Source organism: Alternaria conjuncta, assembly GCF_024043145.1.
Source record: "Alternaria conjuncta strain BMP 0040 chromosome Unknown scaffold_10, whole genome shotgun sequence".
Classification (NCBI taxonomy): Eukaryota; Fungi; Ascomycota; class Dothideomycetes; order Pleosporales; family Pleosporaceae; genus Alternaria; species Alternaria conjuncta.
Genome location: NW_026250099.1, coordinates 488,960 through 506,694, shown reverse-complemented (window position 1 = coordinate 506,694; position 17,735 = coordinate 488,960). Strand labels below are relative to the sequence as shown.

The 17,735-nt window shown below is 52.8% G+C and overlaps 10 protein-coding genes across 10 annotated transcripts; 3 read left to right on the top strand and 7 right to left on the bottom strand.

The window, feature by feature from the left end:
* Positions 1–170: 170 nt before the first annotated feature.
* J4E85_007248 (uncharacterized protein) lies at positions 171–641 on the bottom strand (the record flags this gene model as incomplete). Its single annotated transcript, XM_051471480.1, has 2 exons — positions 171–279; positions 304–641. 2 exons carry the CDS (start codon positions 639–641, stop codon positions 171–173), a joined length of 447 nt encoding a protein of 148 aa, XP_051324554.1.
* Positions 642–1,237: 596 nt separating this feature from the next.
* On the bottom strand, positions 1,238–3,429 carry J4E85_007247 (uncharacterized protein; the record flags this gene model as incomplete). The annotated part of the gene is made up of 2 exons (XM_051471479.1): positions 1,238–2,827; positions 2,857–3,429. 2 exons carry the CDS (start codon positions 3,427–3,429, stop codon positions 1,238–1,240), a joined length of 2,163 nt encoding a protein of 720 aa, XP_051324553.1.
* Positions 3,430–3,906: 477 nt separating this feature from the next.
* J4E85_007246 (uncharacterized protein) lies at positions 3,907–4,809 on the bottom strand (the record flags this gene model as incomplete). The annotated part of the gene is made up of 2 exons (XM_051471478.1): positions 3,907–4,756; positions 4,793–4,809. 2 exons carry the CDS (start codon positions 4,807–4,809, stop codon positions 3,907–3,909), a joined length of 867 nt encoding a protein of 288 aa, XP_051324552.1.
* Positions 4,810–5,305: 496 nt separating this feature from the next.
* J4E85_007245 (uncharacterized protein) lies at positions 5,306–6,722 on the bottom strand (the record flags this gene model as incomplete). The annotated part of the gene is made up of 2 exons (XM_051471477.1): positions 5,306–6,550; positions 6,606–6,722. The coding sequence occupies 2 exons, from the start codon at positions 6,720–6,722 to the stop codon at positions 5,306–5,308; spliced, it is 1,362 nt and encodes a 453-aa protein (XP_051324551.1).
* Positions 6,723–7,126: 404 nt separating this feature from the next.
* On the top strand, positions 7,127–9,160 carry J4E85_007244 (uncharacterized protein; the record flags this gene model as incomplete). Its single annotated transcript, XM_051471476.1, has 6 exons — positions 7,127–7,179; positions 7,228–7,308; positions 7,369–7,841; positions 7,889–8,159; positions 8,210–9,011; positions 9,068–9,160. 6 exons carry the CDS (start codon positions 7,127–7,129, stop codon positions 9,158–9,160), a joined length of 1,773 nt encoding a protein of 590 aa, XP_051324550.1.
* A 388-nt stretch (positions 9,161–9,548) lies between these two features.
* On the bottom strand, positions 9,549–11,061 carry J4E85_007243 (uncharacterized protein; the record flags this gene model as incomplete). The annotated part of the gene is made up of 3 exons (XM_051471475.1): positions 9,549–10,344; positions 10,403–10,832; positions 10,890–11,061. 3 exons carry the CDS (start codon positions 11,059–11,061, stop codon positions 9,549–9,551), a joined length of 1,398 nt encoding a protein of 465 aa, XP_051324549.1.
* Positions 11,062–11,856: 795 nt separating this feature from the next.
* Positions 11,857–12,941, bottom strand: J4E85_007242 (uncharacterized protein; the record flags this gene model as incomplete). The annotated part of the gene is made up of 4 exons (XM_051471474.1): positions 11,857–12,066; positions 12,113–12,241; positions 12,291–12,507; positions 12,559–12,941. 4 exons carry the CDS (start codon positions 12,939–12,941, stop codon positions 11,857–11,859), a joined length of 939 nt encoding a protein of 312 aa, XP_051324548.1.
* A 430-nt stretch (positions 12,942–13,371) lies between these two features.
* J4E85_007241 (uncharacterized protein) lies at positions 13,372–14,556 on the top strand (the record flags this gene model as incomplete). The annotated part of the gene is made up of 3 exons (XM_051471473.1): positions 13,372–13,413; positions 13,465–13,908; positions 13,966–14,556. The coding sequence occupies 3 exons, from the start codon at positions 13,372–13,374 to the stop codon at positions 14,554–14,556; spliced, it is 1,077 nt and encodes a 358-aa protein (XP_051324547.1).
* A 389-nt stretch (positions 14,557–14,945) lies between these two features.
* Positions 14,946–16,702, top strand: J4E85_007240 (uncharacterized protein; the record flags this gene model as incomplete). The annotated part of the gene is made up of 3 exons (XM_051471472.1): positions 14,946–14,974; positions 15,035–15,663; positions 15,729–16,702. 3 exons carry the CDS (start codon positions 14,946–14,948, stop codon positions 16,700–16,702), a joined length of 1,632 nt encoding a protein of 543 aa, XP_051324546.1.
* Positions 16,703–16,768: 66 nt separating this feature from the next.
* Positions 16,769–17,675, bottom strand: J4E85_007239 (uncharacterized protein; the record flags this gene model as incomplete). Its single annotated transcript, XM_051471471.1, has 3 exons — positions 16,769–17,064; positions 17,118–17,564; positions 17,615–17,675. The coding sequence occupies 3 exons, from the start codon at positions 17,673–17,675 to the stop codon at positions 16,769–16,771; spliced, it is 804 nt and encodes a 267-aa protein (XP_051324545.1).
* Between the last annotated feature and the right edge of the window lie 60 nt (positions 17,676–17,735).

The following is a 17,735-nucleotide window of genomic DNA, read 5'->3' as shown; positions in this document are numbered from 1 at the left end:
GCTAAACCTATCCCAGGAGGTATTCAGTGACCTCTGACCTAGCCTAGGCAAACTTCATAATGATGCGCGTCGACCTTCAAGACCCTAAAACCCAAAAAAAAAACGCAACGCCAAAACCACCCCAGGAGGTCGTCGCTTTCTTCTGCATCGGTGCAGTGAAATGCTAGTACTTAGAAAGGAGGTTCTATCCACCCCCAATACTCCCTGCTCGCCTCCTCCTCCCTCTCTACCCTCTCCCTCTCCATCTCTTCCTGTGCCCATATTGGGAACAGTACTGTCCTACACATAGGACAAGTGTTGCACCTCTCAAACCAAGTCATGATGCAGTTGGTGCCGAAAATGTGGCCGCAGGCGTTTAGCTTTGACGCGGCTTGCTCTTCATTGGTGTGGTGGCTGTGAAGAGGCTTTGTGGATTTGAGCCAACTTGACTTGAAGATAATTGTGTTGGCTGGGTGTTGTAAGGCCAGTTCAAGGACTTCTTTGTCGGCGGCGGTGAGCTTGGTGGCCGAGGGGTTCTCGCAGGCCAAGTCTTTGGTGCAGATGCTGCACGTGTCTGTTTCACCGGCGGGCTGGAGGTAGGGAGACAGACCCGCAGCGATGAAGTCGGCCTTGCAGGCGTAGACAGGTGTGGTTGAAGACATCTTTGTTGTGGTGTGGTGAGGTTGTGTTGGTAGATGTGGTAGTAGTGTTGGTAGTAGTGTTTGAAGATAGTTGGGATGGAATGGTAAAACTTTCTTCGGATTTTGGACTTTGAATGTGATGGATGATGAAGAAAGGATAATGGAGAGAAGAGAGGGACAGAGCACTATTTATTGAGTTGGAAGCGTCTCTGTGACTCACATTGCACGTTGGTAATGAGTTAATTATTGAGTTGGAAGGCTATCTGTGACTCACGCTGCCCGTGGGTAATGAGTGGGTTTGCTGACCTTGGAGACCTCAGGAGTGGTGGTTACGTACTATCAGGAGCGCACGATCGCGCATTGTTCGCCGGAGCGCCATGCCGAACCTTAGATATTCAGATAGCTGTGACTCAAGTCCATTGAAGGGCCTATGAAAAAAAGTCGTACTCATCACATACAAGGGAAGCCTAGAAGTCTCTACTGCGCTGAGATTTCGCGTACTTTCGATTCGATACCAATGTGGGCTGCGCAAGTTCTGTTCGCTTTCTTCCATAGACGAGGTGCGGGTAAAAGTTCCGCATCAACGATGAACCAGATCTATTAGAATTACACCCACACTATAGCTCCTCAAACTTCTTGTCCCGTGCTGTGCTCAAGGCAGCAGTAGCACCAAATGCGATTCGACCCACATCATCTGTGGGTTTCTCGTCCCCGACGAACCCAGGGCACGCAGAAACAGTCTGCTTCCACTGCTTGTCCCCTTCGGCAGCGCTCAGAATATCAGCATGTGCCGTACCAGCCTTGACCACGAATTCTGCACCCAACCAAGGCATGAATGGCCTCATCCAAAAGGCGTACAGGGCAAGCACTAGTAATCCGAGAAGGTGAAGGCCGAGGAAAACGGACCCGGTGATGACCCCCCAAAGCGCGATATATGTCTTCTTGGTTGGAACGCCCGTATCGACATATACATTCCGCGATTGGTCGAATCCTCCCCATCTGTGGAATTGGCTCGGGTTCAGCCACTCCTTGTTGGCGAGGAAAGCGGCCACAGTGAACGCCCTACTTGCAGAACGTTCCGAATCAAAGAATGCAGCTAGTTGTCTCACGCGGCCAAGGACGTCGACTTCGGACTGGTAGTCGTAGTCGCGGAGGCACGGGCCCCCTATGGCAAAGTTGAGAGGCATATTCCCGAGGCAGTTGTTGCCGAAATTTCTGAACCATACTTCATCATCGACCTCAGGCCGATCTACAAGGAAGGCGGATGGATTTGAAACTCTTCTCTCGATGAAAGAGCCTTCGCCGAATAGTGCCAGTCCAATAGCAGTCAGCGGACCTATGTGATTTCCAATGGGTTGTCTCACATTTCCTGCGTATGTTTCGTTGGTTGCTCGTTTCTCATCTCGACTGGATCCGCTGGTTGAAGAGCCTCTAGCGCTGTCCAAGGATAGCTCATGGAGTAACGGCCCGGCGCGATTGCCGTTCTTGGTATTAGGAAGTTCGAAGTAGCCTAACGTCGAACGGGCGGTAATTTTCCACGTAACAGGAGTGCGTAACGTTGAAGGCACCGAAATTGCGAGGAAAAGATCCTCGGTAATGTCCTGCCGGTTGTACGTAGCTTGCCAAGGCGTGCCAGAGATATTGGCGGGTATGCAAGCTATTATATCGAACTCCCGGTATCCCGTCTCTCCTCCACGGTATTGTGCGAAAAATACATCTTCTCTGTCGCGAACGCATTCGGTTGGCCACTCAGCGTCTGTCATGTTCCGGTATTCAATTGTGGTATTGAGGCGCGGTGCGTACTGAGGGTCAACATAGACACCGGTGCTGAAGTCCAAGGGAACGGGTGAGAACCAGGCATCTAAGCTCATCTCATCAAGTTGATAAAGACTCCTCGAGAAGCGGTTACAATTGGTGGCCACACTGAATGTATCGTAACACATGTCATTATCCAGTCCATCCTTCTGTTCATCGATCCAGAGGTAAGGCTCATGTTCTCTTTCCGCGCGCGATTCTAGAATGCTACGGAGTCGAACAACTGCTGTGTTTATGTCATTGTCGGTGCTGCTGATTAGAGCAGGTATATCAGCGACCCTAATCAGACCGGACTGTGTGCTGCGAGTTGGTATTCGTGTCGGAGTAACCTGGATAAACGTTGTCTGCAGAATCGGGAAGACAGCACCTGTATTCGAGTCAACACCGGCTTCCTGCCAAGATCTGGGCATGACTCACCCACTAAGGTCAATGCAAAGGCGAAGTACAATGGAAGACTTCCAACTTTAGACCACCTAGCCCACATTCTTGGGCTGATCCAGCCTTGATCTGCAAGCGCCATAGTCTGACGCAGATTCAACTTCGTTCTCGAGCTGCCAGCCTGGATATAGGCAGCGAAGGCTATAGAGCATATCGCTGAAGTGATGGGAATGGTGAGTAGGGCGACTACCGATTGCAGGATCTGTGCAGCCCTAAGGATCCTCTCGTGTTTAGCCAAGAGACGAGCTACATCTTTAAAGTAGTCTTGATTATCCGTATAGCTTAACTTGCTTCCAATCGGCCGGCTGCTCGCGACACAAAGAACGATCCAGGTAAATAGGGCGAGTGTAGCGTAAAAGATGAAGACCATCAGCGGCCAGAACGAAGTGTGGAGGGTCCTGACGATGGGCTCGCGAACGGTCATGGAAGACGCTCTCGACAGCCTCGACGTGTACATGGGCTCGTGAGTAGTTTCCGGGACCTTTGGTGCACTCGCATTTGCTTGTCTGGTCTCCTCGCTGACGCTGTGCATCTCATGCGACTCCCGTTGCTCCATGTTTGGTGTGATCGATCCGCCGGTAGGGAAGATGGGGAGTCAAGATTCCCGCTGTAAGGGATGTAGCGTAGATTTAATAAAGCATGCGGATGTTATCGTCTGACAGCGCGTAACTTGACTGCGCCGTCTTGGCTCTTGTCTTGGCGTGCAGTTTGTATTGAAGTTGGGGGCTAAGAGCGGGTGTCGGCACGAGGGAATGTGATCCTCCACCATCGTCGCACAGGGGCTCCAGAGGGAGGCATACTTGTACACCAAACGCAGTGCCAAACCCTTGTGAACCTATTCAAAGGCCAGCCCACAGATTAGTCAATGAGACATCATGGCGCAAATTCGAAGAGGGTCGTCCAACGCGTACACTTTTCGCGGCAAGTGCTGGTGTCTTATTTCCACCTCAGCCTTACAGGGCTGACTTCAGGCCTCCCACCACACCGGTAAAGGGTCCAGGCGAGGTTAGATCTCGTATAACCGACATACAACTCATCTCTTCGCGACCACTACTACGCCACGCACAACTCCGGTCCGCCCCCACCAGCCGAACATGGTTTTCGCAACACCAAAGCGACCTAAGCCTAAACCAAACGTCTTGAGCCTGTCGTCTTGCTCTTTCAGGAATGCCGCTAGTGGCGCGAACACATGTTCTGAGATGTCGGTGATGGTGATGGCTTCAGGGTCGTATCCTATCTGCTCCAGCCTCTCGCGGTACCCCTGTGGTGTGGTGAAGTTCGCCCAGGGCGCACCCATGAGGGCAGTGAGAAGGCGAAGCGTCATCCTCTGGGCCCATGTAGCGGTAGGAGAGAGACACAGATCAAAGGCCATCCAGTTTGCTTCTAGCTCCGAGTGAGCGTACTCAATGATGGGCCAGCGTGAGGGGGCGAAGTGATATGCTGTGTCTAGTGCCAACACCCAACGCTCTTCTGCGTCGTCCTTCGCAAGCTGCAACTTTGTTTGCAGCTGTTTGTCCCAGGACTTGGGTTTCGACGCGTCGGCACAGAAGAGAGATATCGTGGGGGTTCCACCATCTTCCATCTCAGGAGATGCCGCCTTCGTTGTATCCTTCTTGAGCTCGTCAACTCGCTCCGAGGCGTATCGAGCCTGCACTGCATCTTTCGTGATGCCAATGTAATGCTGGTATGTGGCGCAGCGATCTCTTTCATCCCACCAGTCTTTGTCGCACGCTCGAATCGGTTCCTTGCTCATGAGATAGATGGTTTGGTCCCCACATCCGAAGCCCAGATCCACCAAGGCTCTTCTCCGTGCTGCTGGGCCTTTGTCACTTGAAAGGCCAGCCTCAGCAAGGATTACGTTCAGCATGTCTCGACAGGCCTCGCTTAATGTCGTTGAAGTGGTGGCGTTCTTCCAATACCCCATGTTCATCCACATGGCTGTGGGAAGCTGCAGATGTAGCCGCCCATGTTGCAGCCCGTAAACTGAAGCCTTGTCTTCTTGAGCCCCCCGCGCTCTCATCATCAGCCAAAACAGTAAGGTCGCCAGCCCTGCGCCGAGTATCTGCGTAGCGGACATTTGTTTGGCGTGTTGTAGTGATTGGTGCGACGCAGAATCGGGTGTTTGTGGGATTTCGCGGGAAGCTTCAACGACGCAATGACGCTAGCCGTTTCCGGTGAGAATGTATGACGAGACGCCATATGATACGCACAACAGGAAGTCGCATCCTAGACCCCTCAATCCCGAATACTTTCACTTTCGTTCAAACACTTTGAATCGCGTACATCACTTCCTGAGTCCTAGGATGCTATGGGCATGTTGTCTTGCCCGGGTATCTACTCTATTGGATTACCTGCAAGGCTACGAACGGACTAAAGGCAGGAGGATGCTCCATGCGTCACAGTCCGAGTCCGAATACGCCTGTCTCCATGAATTACTGATACCTCCAGGGCACCGCGACGTCGAACGCATCAGCCACTCGCATGGCCGAGACAACGCAGCCTTCCAGGAGTACCATACCGTCCCAACACCAGCCGCCCACGAGCCACACATTGTCCTCGCCATTCCTCCACTGTGGCACTGACTTGTCATCTGTATCGAAGTTCGAGCGCTTATCAAATATGGCGTTGACGATGCGCTGGCTCTCCGGGCTGCGAAGAACGCGCGTGAACCGGCTCCGCTGAGCAACGCATTTCTCATCGAGAGGAGTGCATGGGCAAGTGGTTACTACGACGCCACATGGTTGGACATGATGTGATTCGGTCGTGTGCGTACCGGAGGTTGCTGTATTGAGGTGGATGAGCTGCGCGCCTTTCTTATCGACGTGCCTGGCGTCGCTACCGTGGAGGACTGCCCAATCCGTGTGCACCACACTTTCCACGACTGCAGTCGGTATGCGCTGCATGTGGTGCTGCAGAGGTCTGAAGATACGGCCGACGACATCTGGGGCGACTGCAAGAATAACTTTGTCGAAGAATTCCGTTTTCTCAGCGTCTGACCCGCCCTGAGACCAGGTTATCCGAACGCCCTTTTCGGAGGGCTCTACGGCCGTGACGGTAGCCTCGAGAGTAACGTCGATACCCTTGACCAGGCCGTCTTGCACCCCTCCCACGCCATCTGATACAGTATAGTGCGGTGCGCCGTGGCTCCTCCGCTTGTATTCGATGATGTCGCTGGCAGGAAAGGCGAGTAGCGACTCGTGGGGACAGGTGGATACGCTCGACAAGAGAGGGAGTAAGTAGTAGGTGACGAAGTAGGTCGGACAGTATGTGCGGTCCAGATACTGCTGCATAGTCTCGCCTTGTCTAGGCTCGAAGAAGAAACAGCAGAGCGCGAACCACGAGTAGGCCAGTATCAGGTATAGCCATTGCATCAGGTACGAGGTCCTGCTAACTCTGCTCGGTCGGGCCGCCATCTGGTGGAGATTCGACGCATGTGTAAAGTAGGACGTGTCGCGGCGGCCAGTCGCTAAGGCCTCGGGGCTCGCATCGCGGCATTTTGCGAATTCGAAGAGGAAGGGCTGGGAGTTGTATTCGATGCGCAGGTAGTCGTACAGGGCCTTGAGGTTGTTGTAGTAGCCGCCCGCAAACGCGCGCATGGGCAGGTCCACGCGGGTGGAGGCGTCGGTGGCTGCATCGGGGATGGAGATGGAGGCGGCGTCTAGGGAAAGCGTTCTGCCCTAAAGTTACTTTTGTGAGTACAGTCGCGGATAGAGTGGGTGTTAGGCGGCCTACCGACTCGAAGACCCTGACGGCATATCGCTGGCGGACATCGTGGAACAACAGGTTCGCGCTAACCAGTCCCGCCAGGCCAGAGCCTATTATTGCGACCTTCTCGCGTGGCTGCTCCATGCTGAGGTAGTCGTGGACGTCAGCGGTGTGGAGCTATGGTGTTGATATTTAGGGCATGACGTGCAAATCGTCGCATGTCCTCGGCTGCTGGCCCGCAGCAGTCTCAGAACAGGCATCGTCCGTCTCTACCCAATTTGATAGCAGACATCAATTGGCGACGGCATCGTCGCCGGGGCTAGGCTCAAATGGAGCAAAGTGCATGGAGCAACATGTGCCCGTCGGAGTCGCGCGTCCTGTCTTGATGTCATCCTTTAGATTGAGCGTCTTGATTGGTTGAGGGAATATCACCGACGCGTCCCTTGCATGCGACGTCCAGCAGTGGCCACACGAGATGTAACTCTAGACTCTAGAACATCACTTTCCTGTAGACGTTGTAGATATCGTTTCTTTGATTGATCGTGGAAATGGCAGGCACCGACAAGCTTCCTGCGATGCGAGTCGCCGTCATTGGGGCTGGGTACGCCACCCTCTCAACAAAAATCATCACATGCTAACACGGCGGAAGTCCCGGCGGACTGACGACTCTTAAGACACTGCTTGAGGCATCGACACCTGATCGGCCGATAGAGGCTGTTTTGTTCGAGGCGTAGGCATACTCCACTCAGCCCCGAGCGGGTTTACCATCACATGACCTAACACCCTCCAGCGAAGACAATATCGGAGGCACATTCCACTACCGTGCTTATGAGAACGCCGAGCTGGTATCTTCAAAGCAATTGACTACCTTCTCCGACCACCGCTTCCCCGTGTCAGCACCAGACCACATTTCGCTTCCACAATATGTCGGCTATTTGCAGGACTACGTGGACAAGTTCGACCTACAGCCGCTCATGAAGATGGGCTGCAGAGTCAACAAGATCGAGCCTATATCGAAGTCGACTGATCGGAAGTGGAAGCACCGTGTCAGATACGTCGACAAGAATAGCGATGGGGAGGAGCGCACTTTCGACTGTTCACACGTCGCTGTCTGTACTGGACTGCACGTCGAGCCCAACATTCCCAATATCCCTGGCATCGAGAGTGTCAAAGGAGAAGCTTTCCACTCTTCGCAGTACAAGAAGCGAGCACAGCTGACAGGCAAAGATGTGCTCATCATGGGCTGTGGAGAGACTGCCATGGGTACACTATACGAGGACATGGAGACGGATACACGCTAACGTTTGTAGATATCGCTTACGAAGCCATGAAGGGTGATGCAAATTCAGTCACCATGTGCTTCAGAACGGGCTTCCTCTCTTTCCCCAAAGCGCTTTCGCGTTTCAAGGTGTTCGGCAAGCAGTTCAAAGGAGGTCTACCTATCGACGGTCTCATCACCAACCTCTTCGAGACAGCCTACGTGCATCGCGCGATAGCTGCGAGTCGATTCCGTTGGTTTGTATCGGACTTTGTCATCAAGCGTGTGTTGTGGTTCTTGACTGGCACACAGGCGGGCATGAAGTGAGCTTCCGGCTAATCTTTACGAAAGAGCACATACTGACCCGATACAGTCAACACGTCGGCGCACTCCCACATGACCGTTTAGGCAGAGCTTTCGTCTTCCTAAACAAGAGCAGCAAAGCGATGCCATATCTAAACCGGCCCTACAAAGAGAGCCACCCTCTCGCCTTCCTCGGCAACGGCTACGTAGACCCACCCGAAGACGCACAGTCGAAGAAATGGGTAGACACATGCACATTCCCGGAGCGCATAGACGAAACCGGCAGAGTGATATTCGAGAAGCGCCCCGACCGTAAAGACTGGAGACGCATGAAGGACACGGAAGTACGTCCCAACTGCGTAGTTTACTGCACCGGCTACAAACAGTCCTTCTACTTCCTTGACCCATCATACCCTACAGCAGCCGATGCCACCATTCGCAATATCGTCTCGCCCGCAGATCCTAGCATATCCTTCATCGGCTTTGTACGACCTGGTGTTGGTGCCATTCCGCCCATCGCTGAACAACAGGCGATGTGGTGGACAGCGCTCATCACCAATCAAATGGCCATGCCCACTGATCCCCCACATTACCATCTCTTGGCTAAAGAGACCTCGCGCATCAAGTATGGTGTTGACCATAGCGCATACATGAGCACTCTCGCGAAAGACTTTGGTGGCGCTCCCGGGTTACGCGAACTTTACATGGCGCACGGGTTGAAGGTCCTTCTGGTCTACTGTTTTGGAGCAAGCTTCGTTACATTCTACAGGCTTGTCGGGCCTTTCAAGAGTGATGTCGCCCCTAGCATCACGAAGACTGAGTTGGCAGAAACTATTCTTCGCAGAGGCATTCTCGGCAATTTGTTCTTCGGGGTAGGCAACAACCAAGCGCATTTTCGTAGTCTGTGTACTTACTAACGTCTTCGCAGGTGATACCAATGCTCTTCTACGGGTTGATCAACTCCACGGCCTGGATGCTCGAAATGGTGGGTCTTATTCCGGAGGAGAAGCCGGTCGTTTGAGAACCGCGTGGCGTTCTAGTCATTGCGGTTTATCTCGTTGGCATGAAAATAGCAGAGTTCATCGGAGGGGGGGATATATTCGATAACGCTGGTTCGCCAGGCTGTTAAGTGGTCGTCTCTATACACACCCACGGTATATGGAGACGACTACTTAACAGCCTGGCGAACCAGCGTTACCGAATATCTCCCTCCCCCCCCCCTCCTCAATGTACACAACAGAAGTACCCTCGCGAAAAGACCCCTTGGGCTCGAGCGCGAAAGACAGATAAGAGTTCATCGACGAAAGTGAATGAAATGTAAAAACGTTTGCAATCGTATGATCATCTTCATTACGGTGCTGACCGAGGGTATCTCTCAAACCATGTCTAACTAGCAAATAGAAAACCACCTACGACGAGTTACTGTTGTCCGCGCACGAGAAAGCCGAATCAATCGACCCATCCTTGTACGCGTCCATGATCTGAACGATGACACCGTACGTGCCGCCGATCGTCAGGAAGACCGAAATACCGATCAAGATAACATGCAGCGCATACATGATCTTCTGCCACCAGTTCCCCTTCCAGTAGCCCTGATGATCGTAAATCCACAGCCAGCCTGGCAGTCCAAGTGCGAGCGGCGCAAACGCCACACTACCCGCCAGACTGAGCAGATAGTTGAAGATCGGCACGCCGGATGCGATGAGGAAGCTGACAACCGTCATGCCCGTCACACATCCCAGCCACGTACCCCAATGAACCGGCGAATTCGCCTGAAGATGTTTCGAGTTCCTCAGTATGCGGACGAAGATATACTTCGCACTAACATGCACATACAACGCGCCACTAACACACAGTCCAATAAGACCGATGCCGTACGCGACTTTCTTCACCATGGGTCCTGCGCTACCGAGAGAAGGCGACGCAACCCATTTCCCGCACCACTTGTACACGACAAGGCTGAAGGAAAGGTACGCGGCGGTAACGAGACCCATGCACCAGTTCACTGCTTTGCTGAATTCGCGCGGGTTGCGCATCTCGGACATGACGGGTAGGAAGGCGGAAGTGCCAGCGCCGGAACAGAAGATTGTGCTGGCGGCTGTGATGCCTGCGGCGAAGGTGGGGTGGCCGATTACGTGGTAGCCGAATTCGTAGGGCCCAGATTGGGGGGCTGCGGCGGGGCGGTCGAGGGTTGTTACTCCGACGCTGTTGGGATGGGTTAGAGATGTGGTTTTGAGGGCTGGAGAAGGATTGGAAAGCTTACACGACGATGAAGACAGCTACGAAAACAGAAATGAATCCCGCCCACGTAACCCACGCGATCTTCTCAAACTTGCGTACACTCGCACACGTGCCAACCATGATCGCCGCGATGATGGAGAAGTAGTTTGTGCAGAGGGAGTGGTTGGATAGCGCGTTTAGTGCCGTCGATACACCCACTATACCCGATGCTGCGACGATGATGAACGCAACGAGGAAGAGGACGCCGGTGATTTCTTTGACGATGCGGCCACCGACCAATTGGCCCATGTCGGCAATGGAATGACAGCCTGGATGGTTGTTCCGGAATTGGCCTTGCACGAGGGCGCACCAGGTGTTGAGGGCTTGCCAGCCGAGCACGTTGATGGCGCCGGGGAAGGCGCCGAGCGTGTACATTGCGCTGGGGATTGTAAGGACTCCAGTCGCGAAGATGACTATATAGTGACGATTGTTAGCGGAATGATTGTGAACTGCAGAAGGCCGTTACTTACGCTTCAAGAAGATGACCGCGGTGTGAACCCAGGACACCGTTCTGAAGTCCTCATATCCCTCTCCTCGCTTGAAGATCTCGCCATCGTTCTCGAGGTCAACCTTTCCGTTGATGCTCTCGGAGCTGGTACTCGGTGCGGGCGCAATGACATCGTCTTGCTTTTCAGCCGACATGATGGCAATGTCGTCAGGTAGTTGTGCTGTCGACCCTGATTGAGTAACGAACAGTTGTTCAACACTTCGAGTATCGGTACTTGGGTCACTGTATATATATACGTTCATGTACGCATGCCACGCAACGGCCCTATCCTTGCCAGATGCAGGTGCCCTGGTAGAACGTTGATAACCCGCGTGGTAATCAGCACGCCAACGCGGTATCTCTCAGAATCCGGGGCAGGAGTGGATCTTGCCAGCCCGCTCTGCCCCGTTGTTTTGGAGGTTGATAGTGGCGAGAGAGCGGTGCGAGCGTCTCCATCGGCTACGCGATTCAGGCGCAGGGGTGCCTCCAATGGTTACCCCGGTTGGAGGGAAGGGTCGCCTGGGGATCATCGTTACTCCAACTGATTGCGGAGATGAGCAGCGAGGGCTTGGTGCAGCGCGTGGATGCTGCATGGCTTGGGAGCTGGGAGGGGGTTGGAGGCGGTGGGTATGCCCGATTGCTGGGTGGGGTGTTGCTAGCGTTCGCCCTGCAGTGGCTCGTTTGACAGTTGCCGGTGGCTGCGTATGACGGCGGTTCCTGCGCGGGGCTGGCTTCTAGAACGGCGTTCATGCGGAGCTAGGTGGCGCATGTTCGTGATCTTACTACATTGTAGATGCCACGGACTAGTGGTGATGTTGCCTCTGGCGTGCTAGTGACAGCTAGCTCGTAGTTCGCATTAGGCACTGCTGCGTTGCGTCTTCGCTACCATCTGCAAAGGACGATCTACGAAAAAAGCAAAGTCGGAAGAATCCAAAATGACATCAAATTGTTTAGTTAATCGGAGACTCCTTCAACTTGAGTCCCGCTTCAGATGGCATGAGCGCTCCCTCGGGCGGCGGGTTCTTCTTCCTGAACTCATCCGCCATCTCCTCCATCGTCACAAACTCAACACCCTCATGCTTCTTGAAGTGCTCGATCAGTCTCTCGTGCATTAGCAGTAAATGAGGTCGCCCAGATACATCAGGGTGGATTGTGATGGGCTGCAGGAGTGTTAGACGAGTTCTTCAGGCGGTGAGGGATACTTACAAAGATGAACTCGTCGTATTCGCGGTAGAAGTAGTCGAAATGGTCCCTCCATAGGTCTTCGGTATCTCGCGCATTCACGAAGCCATGGCTGTTCTTCGAAGCCTTGATGAACATATGAGGTGGCAAGTCCTAACATTCAGTGTGAGTGATGTATCAGAGCGTAGTAAGTCGTACGTACGTCAAGATACCAGTTTGCGGGGATTTCAACTAGGCCAGTCTGTTGACCTGCAACGAGTGGCTTCATCCAGTCCTTGGCCTTCTTCTTATAATCGATCTTGGTCCAGGTATCTCCGGTTCTCAGATAGTAAGGTTGACAGTCGTGGTGGCTCATGCTGTGATCGTACTCAATGCCGTACGAGAGCAGCAGTTCGGCACCTTCGCGGCTTGTTTCCCACCTACCGAGATAGTCAGCGTACTGTCTCCAGCGGTGGTTTTTGGAATATTACCATGGCGCAACGCTTCCTCGGGGAGGCTTGCCAGCAAACTCAGTCAACATGCGATATGTTTTGTCTAGCACGTGGTGTTGCTGTTCCATGCTCATATCGGAGGGGTTCTCGTGACTGTAACCGTGGAGGCCTATTTCATGTCCTGCATCGCGTACTGCTGCCATGTCTTCCGGAAATGTCTCCAGACTATGACCTGGAATGAACCATGTGGTCTTGATGTCGTACTTCTTGAACATCTTCAAGAGGCGCTGCGTACCAACCGTGCCAGCGAACAGACCACGCGATATGTCGCTGGTGCTGTCTTCTCCACCATACGACCCAAGCCATCCACATACCGCATCTACATCAACACCGTACGAGATGAGAATGCGCTTCTTGCCCATGATAGCTGTATTGTGTGGGAGATGATGAGATGATGAGGTTGTTAATTGGATCAAACGAAGAGCTATTAGTCGGACGGATTCGTGTGGGAACAGTCAGACCAAACTACCCGCACGGGACTACTTCCTCTTAATGCCATGATGCCGAACCTGAGAGCTATGGCGGGGTAAGTGGGATGGAATGATGCTGGACCGACGGCGCGCTTGTCTATTTCGTCATGGGATGCGCCAGCTGCCAGCTGCCCCTGCCTCCGCAGCTGCCCCTCGCTTGGCCTTATCGTCGACCCCAACCACCTCCAAATCTTGTCTCCAACAACATCCGAAAACGGTCCTACGCTCTCCGAGACGCGTTCGCATGAAGTTACGATGACGATGACCAGGGTGTTGAGTGTAATAACGCGGCGCGCACCTTTGAGTACAATAATGGTCAATCATGAACATGCCTGATAAGATGCGCGCCGCACAGATAATAGAGGTATGATGACGTCATGAAACACATCGGATCGTATCTAACAAACTCCATCAGTATGAGAAACCGTATCAGTTGTGTGAGCGAGCTGTACCTCAATGCGGAGACAATGACCTTCTTGTTGAAGTTTACGCAGCCGGCTTTTGTCACTCGGACCTTCAGGTTTGGAATGGTCAATTTCCGGCGGCCCTTCCCATGATACCATCGCATGAGCCGGCTGGAAAGATTGTACAGATTGGCGCGCAAGTGCAAGGCTCATGGAGAGTTGGAGATCGCGTTGGCGTTCTCAACTACAAGAATGCTTGTGGACAATGCGCAGGATGTCGACAGCATGGAAGACGAGCGAAACGTCCTGATCCTCGCTTCTGTCAGAACAGGATTGTAGCTGGCTTCAAACACGACGGCGCATTCGCAGACTACATGCTGGCCGATCCAAACACCACTGTGCATCTTCCTGACGGAGTTTCCTTCGAACAGGGAGCGCCTTTGATGTGCGCTGGCGTAGGTCCACCTTTTGTCGAAATTGTTTGCGCGACATCATTGCTAATAGCACGAAAGGCGACAGTATGGGGCGCATTGCGAAAGCTTAGTCCCCAGGTTCAAGCAGGCGACGCCGTAGCCATTGTAGGTATTGGAGGTCTTGGTCAGCTTGGAATACAATTCGCCAAAGCCCTTGGTTACCGGGCGATAGCCATGGACAACCGTGAACAAGGCCGTCAGCTCGCGCTCGACTTGCCCGACCACTTGAGACCTGATCTAGTCATGGACTCAAGCGCTAAGAATGCCGAAGAGAAGATACTAGACTTTACTTCAGGCGAAGGTCTCGCGGGCATCGTAGTATGCACAGATTCTATACCAGCCAACGCCTGGTGTCTTCAGCAACTGGGCAACGGTGGTGTTATGGTTCCGCTCGGCTTACCAAAAGACAGTTGGAAGTTCGACTCGGAAGCCATGGTATTCCGTGAGCTTACCATAAAAGGCAGCTATGTCGCTAGTGCGGAGGAAGTTGAGTCCATGCTCAAGGTCGTAGCCAAGCACGGCATCTCGTCTCATTTGACCGTTTTGAGCTTTACGGAGATACCCAGCCTCATAGAAAGATACCAGCATGCATCTATGAAAGGCCGACTAGTAATCAATATGAAAGGATAAGCCTCCGTTCGGCCGGGGATGAGCTTGTTCTTACGAGCAGACTTGGAATCTTACGTGTCTTTTACGTGTCTTTTGGACTTTGGACTGACATCATGAAACTTAGCAATGCAGACCCTCAAAAACGCGAGGTTCTGGGTACTTTCTGGTACGTTATCGAATCGAGTTCGCCACGAGTTGGGGTCATTTGGAGAGCCTCAGGCGTGATCTCCTAGTTTGTTTTGTGGGACCGTCGACCCACTTGTTCACCATTGGTCAAACGGTACGTAAGGACATCCCATCTACCTGAATATGGTCAAAGTCTCGCGGCAGAGTATACCGTTCAGCAAATTCTTATATTGACTTTAGCTATCGTAGTATCCAATTCACACAGTCGCAACTACGTATCCATCATGTCTGTCTTTTTCGACTCGCCTCTAAGGTCAGTACCAAATACTTCACTGTTCAAATGGAGAATGTGCGCATATTGACGGTATTGCAGTGAGGATCTTGTACGAGTAGGGGACGCAGAATCAGTACTACAAAGCATTGGCATCAGTAATGGCATACCAGCACACGAGTCTCGGGACTACCACCAATTACTAGCGGCGGTCCACGATGTGGCGGAGCACGTACTTCAACTTCCCGACTATACAGCACCTACCGATACCGAAAGATATCCGCGAGGACGAATTCACCGACCATCAGCAGAAGAGCAGGATTTCGGCAATGCTTGGGCTCATAAGTTCCAAATACGTGGTAACCCACAAGGACACCTCCTCCAAGGAAAGACTGTATGTCTCAAAGACAACATTGCAGTGGCCGGAGTACCGCAGTTCTTCGGAACAGACGCCATCCCTGCATGGACACCCGATTCCGACGCCACAGTAGTTACCCGCACATTAGATGCTGGTGCTGACATCGTGGGAACGACCATATGCGAAAACTTCTGCAACTCCACATCGTCATTCACTTCGGCGCAAGGTACCGTTCACAACCCGTATGCGAGAGGGTACTCCGCTGGTGGCAGTACGTCTGGTGGCTGTGCAGTAGTCGGTGGCGGTTTGGTAGATATCGCGATTGGTGCCGATCAAGGCGGCAGTATTCGCGTCCCATCGTCATTCTGTGGGTGTAAGTACACAATTACTGTTGCGTATCACATCATGATGTAGTGCGAAGCTGACGATCTACAACAGGTGTTGGACTAAAGCCAACGCATGGCCTTGTTCCCTACACTGGTATATCCAGTGGCGACGCTATTAGTGATCATGCTGGGCCCATAGCAAGATCAGTTCGCGACGTTGCTTTGTGTCTTGACGCAATCGGCGGAAGGGATGACTATGATGACCGTACACTTGGTGCACCAACCCATGGGTCTGAGCAATACGCGAAACGTCTTCAAAGCTCGGTCGCAGGAATGAAGATTGGCGTTCTGAAAGAAGGCTTCGAGCACCGTCTCGTAAACCAAGACGTCAAATCAACTGTGAGAAAAGCCGTTCAGTCCTTTGAACAACTGGGTGCTACCGTCGAAGAGGTCTCATTACCCCTTCACCTAGAAGGGCCAGCTATTTGGACCATCCAACAGCGGATCGCAGGTACCTTTAGCATGTTGGGCTACGCGCACGGTCGGAGAGGACTATTTTCAACAGCCTACGAAGCGGCGCGACAACCATGGACGAACGAAACATTCCAGAAGCTCTTTCCATCTACGAAGAATACTATGATCAACGGCCTTTCGCTGATGCAGAATTACCCGGGCCTTTACGCGAAAACCATGAATGTGGCCCAACAGCTCCGCGACGCGTACGAGAAGCTATTTCAGGAGTACGACCTTATCATTATGCCGACAACGCCTTTTGTAGCACCGCCCAACATAGACTGGAAGCGCGGGGAGGATGCGCCGATAGACGCGCTGAAGCCAAGTATGGGCATTACCATCAACACCGCTATTTTCGATGTAACGGGGCATCCGGCCATGTCACTTCCCGTAGGTTTTGCTCCTTCGGGCGTTGATTGTGAGGTCAGCTTGCCAGTTGGTATGCAGTTGGTCGGTGGCCTTTGGCAGGAACAAAAAATACTAGATGCGGCTTTTGCCTGGGAGTCGGCAAACGACTGGAAACAAATCGGCGTGCGACAAGATCAAGAGTCGAAGCATACTACGAAGCTGTAGAGTATGTCGTCATTTAAAATATCCGAAAATGGGCTTCGCTATTCCAAGCAATGTGCATCTTTCTAATCAGTTTATCGTGTAGCCACCATCCACAACCAATGCATGCCCTTGGATGAACGAGGATTGTGCCGAACACAAGAACAGCACTGCATCAGCGACTTCTTCTGGCGTACCCATCCTCTTCATGGGCGCTATCTCAATAGCAGGCTTCAGAGCTTCCACCATAGCTGGCGACGTCGTAGTCATGGGTGTCTCGATAACGCCAGGACAAACGCAGTTTACGCGTATGCCCTCATCGGAGTAGTCGATAGCGTTCGCTCTTGTCATATTGATGATAGCACCCTTTGAAGCGCAGTATGCCGCTGTGCAATGCTCATTAGCAGATATTTCTCATTTTACGAAACGGCGAACGTACCAGCACCCGGCCTCGCTACAATGCCGAGCTGACTAGCGATATTGACAATAGAGCCTCTCTGCTTGGGATGCTGATCAAGAGGCTGCTGCTTCAACATGTTCCTCAGCTGCGCACGGCAACTAAGCCATGACCCCTTATAGTTGATAGCATTGAGTCGATCAAAATGTTCGGTCGTCATCTCTACAGCTTTGATGACATCGCCTCCCAGCACACCAGCACAGTTGACTCCATAGTCGAGTCTCTTGAACTTGGAAAAGGTCTCATCGTTGAATGAGTCGACGAACTTCTCATCAGCGATGTCGCCAGCTCGCTGGAAGACCTGAGCGGAAGGGTTGATGCTCAGGATAGAGTCCCTGGTCTGCTCGAGCGTCTTCGGGTCGATGTCGGTGATGGCGATTCGCGAACAGCCTGAACGGGCGAAACCCTTAGCTACGGCCGCACCAATGCCTGATCATCATGAGCATGGCAATACAACGTCGCATAAGATAGTCACCTACCAGTTCCTCCAGCGCCCGTGATGACGGCTACACCTGGGAGTAATCTTGCAAGCGATGCCATACTGCTACCATGTGGCGGTGAAAGCGTGATCTACCGAGATACGCGCTCACTGATTGCCCT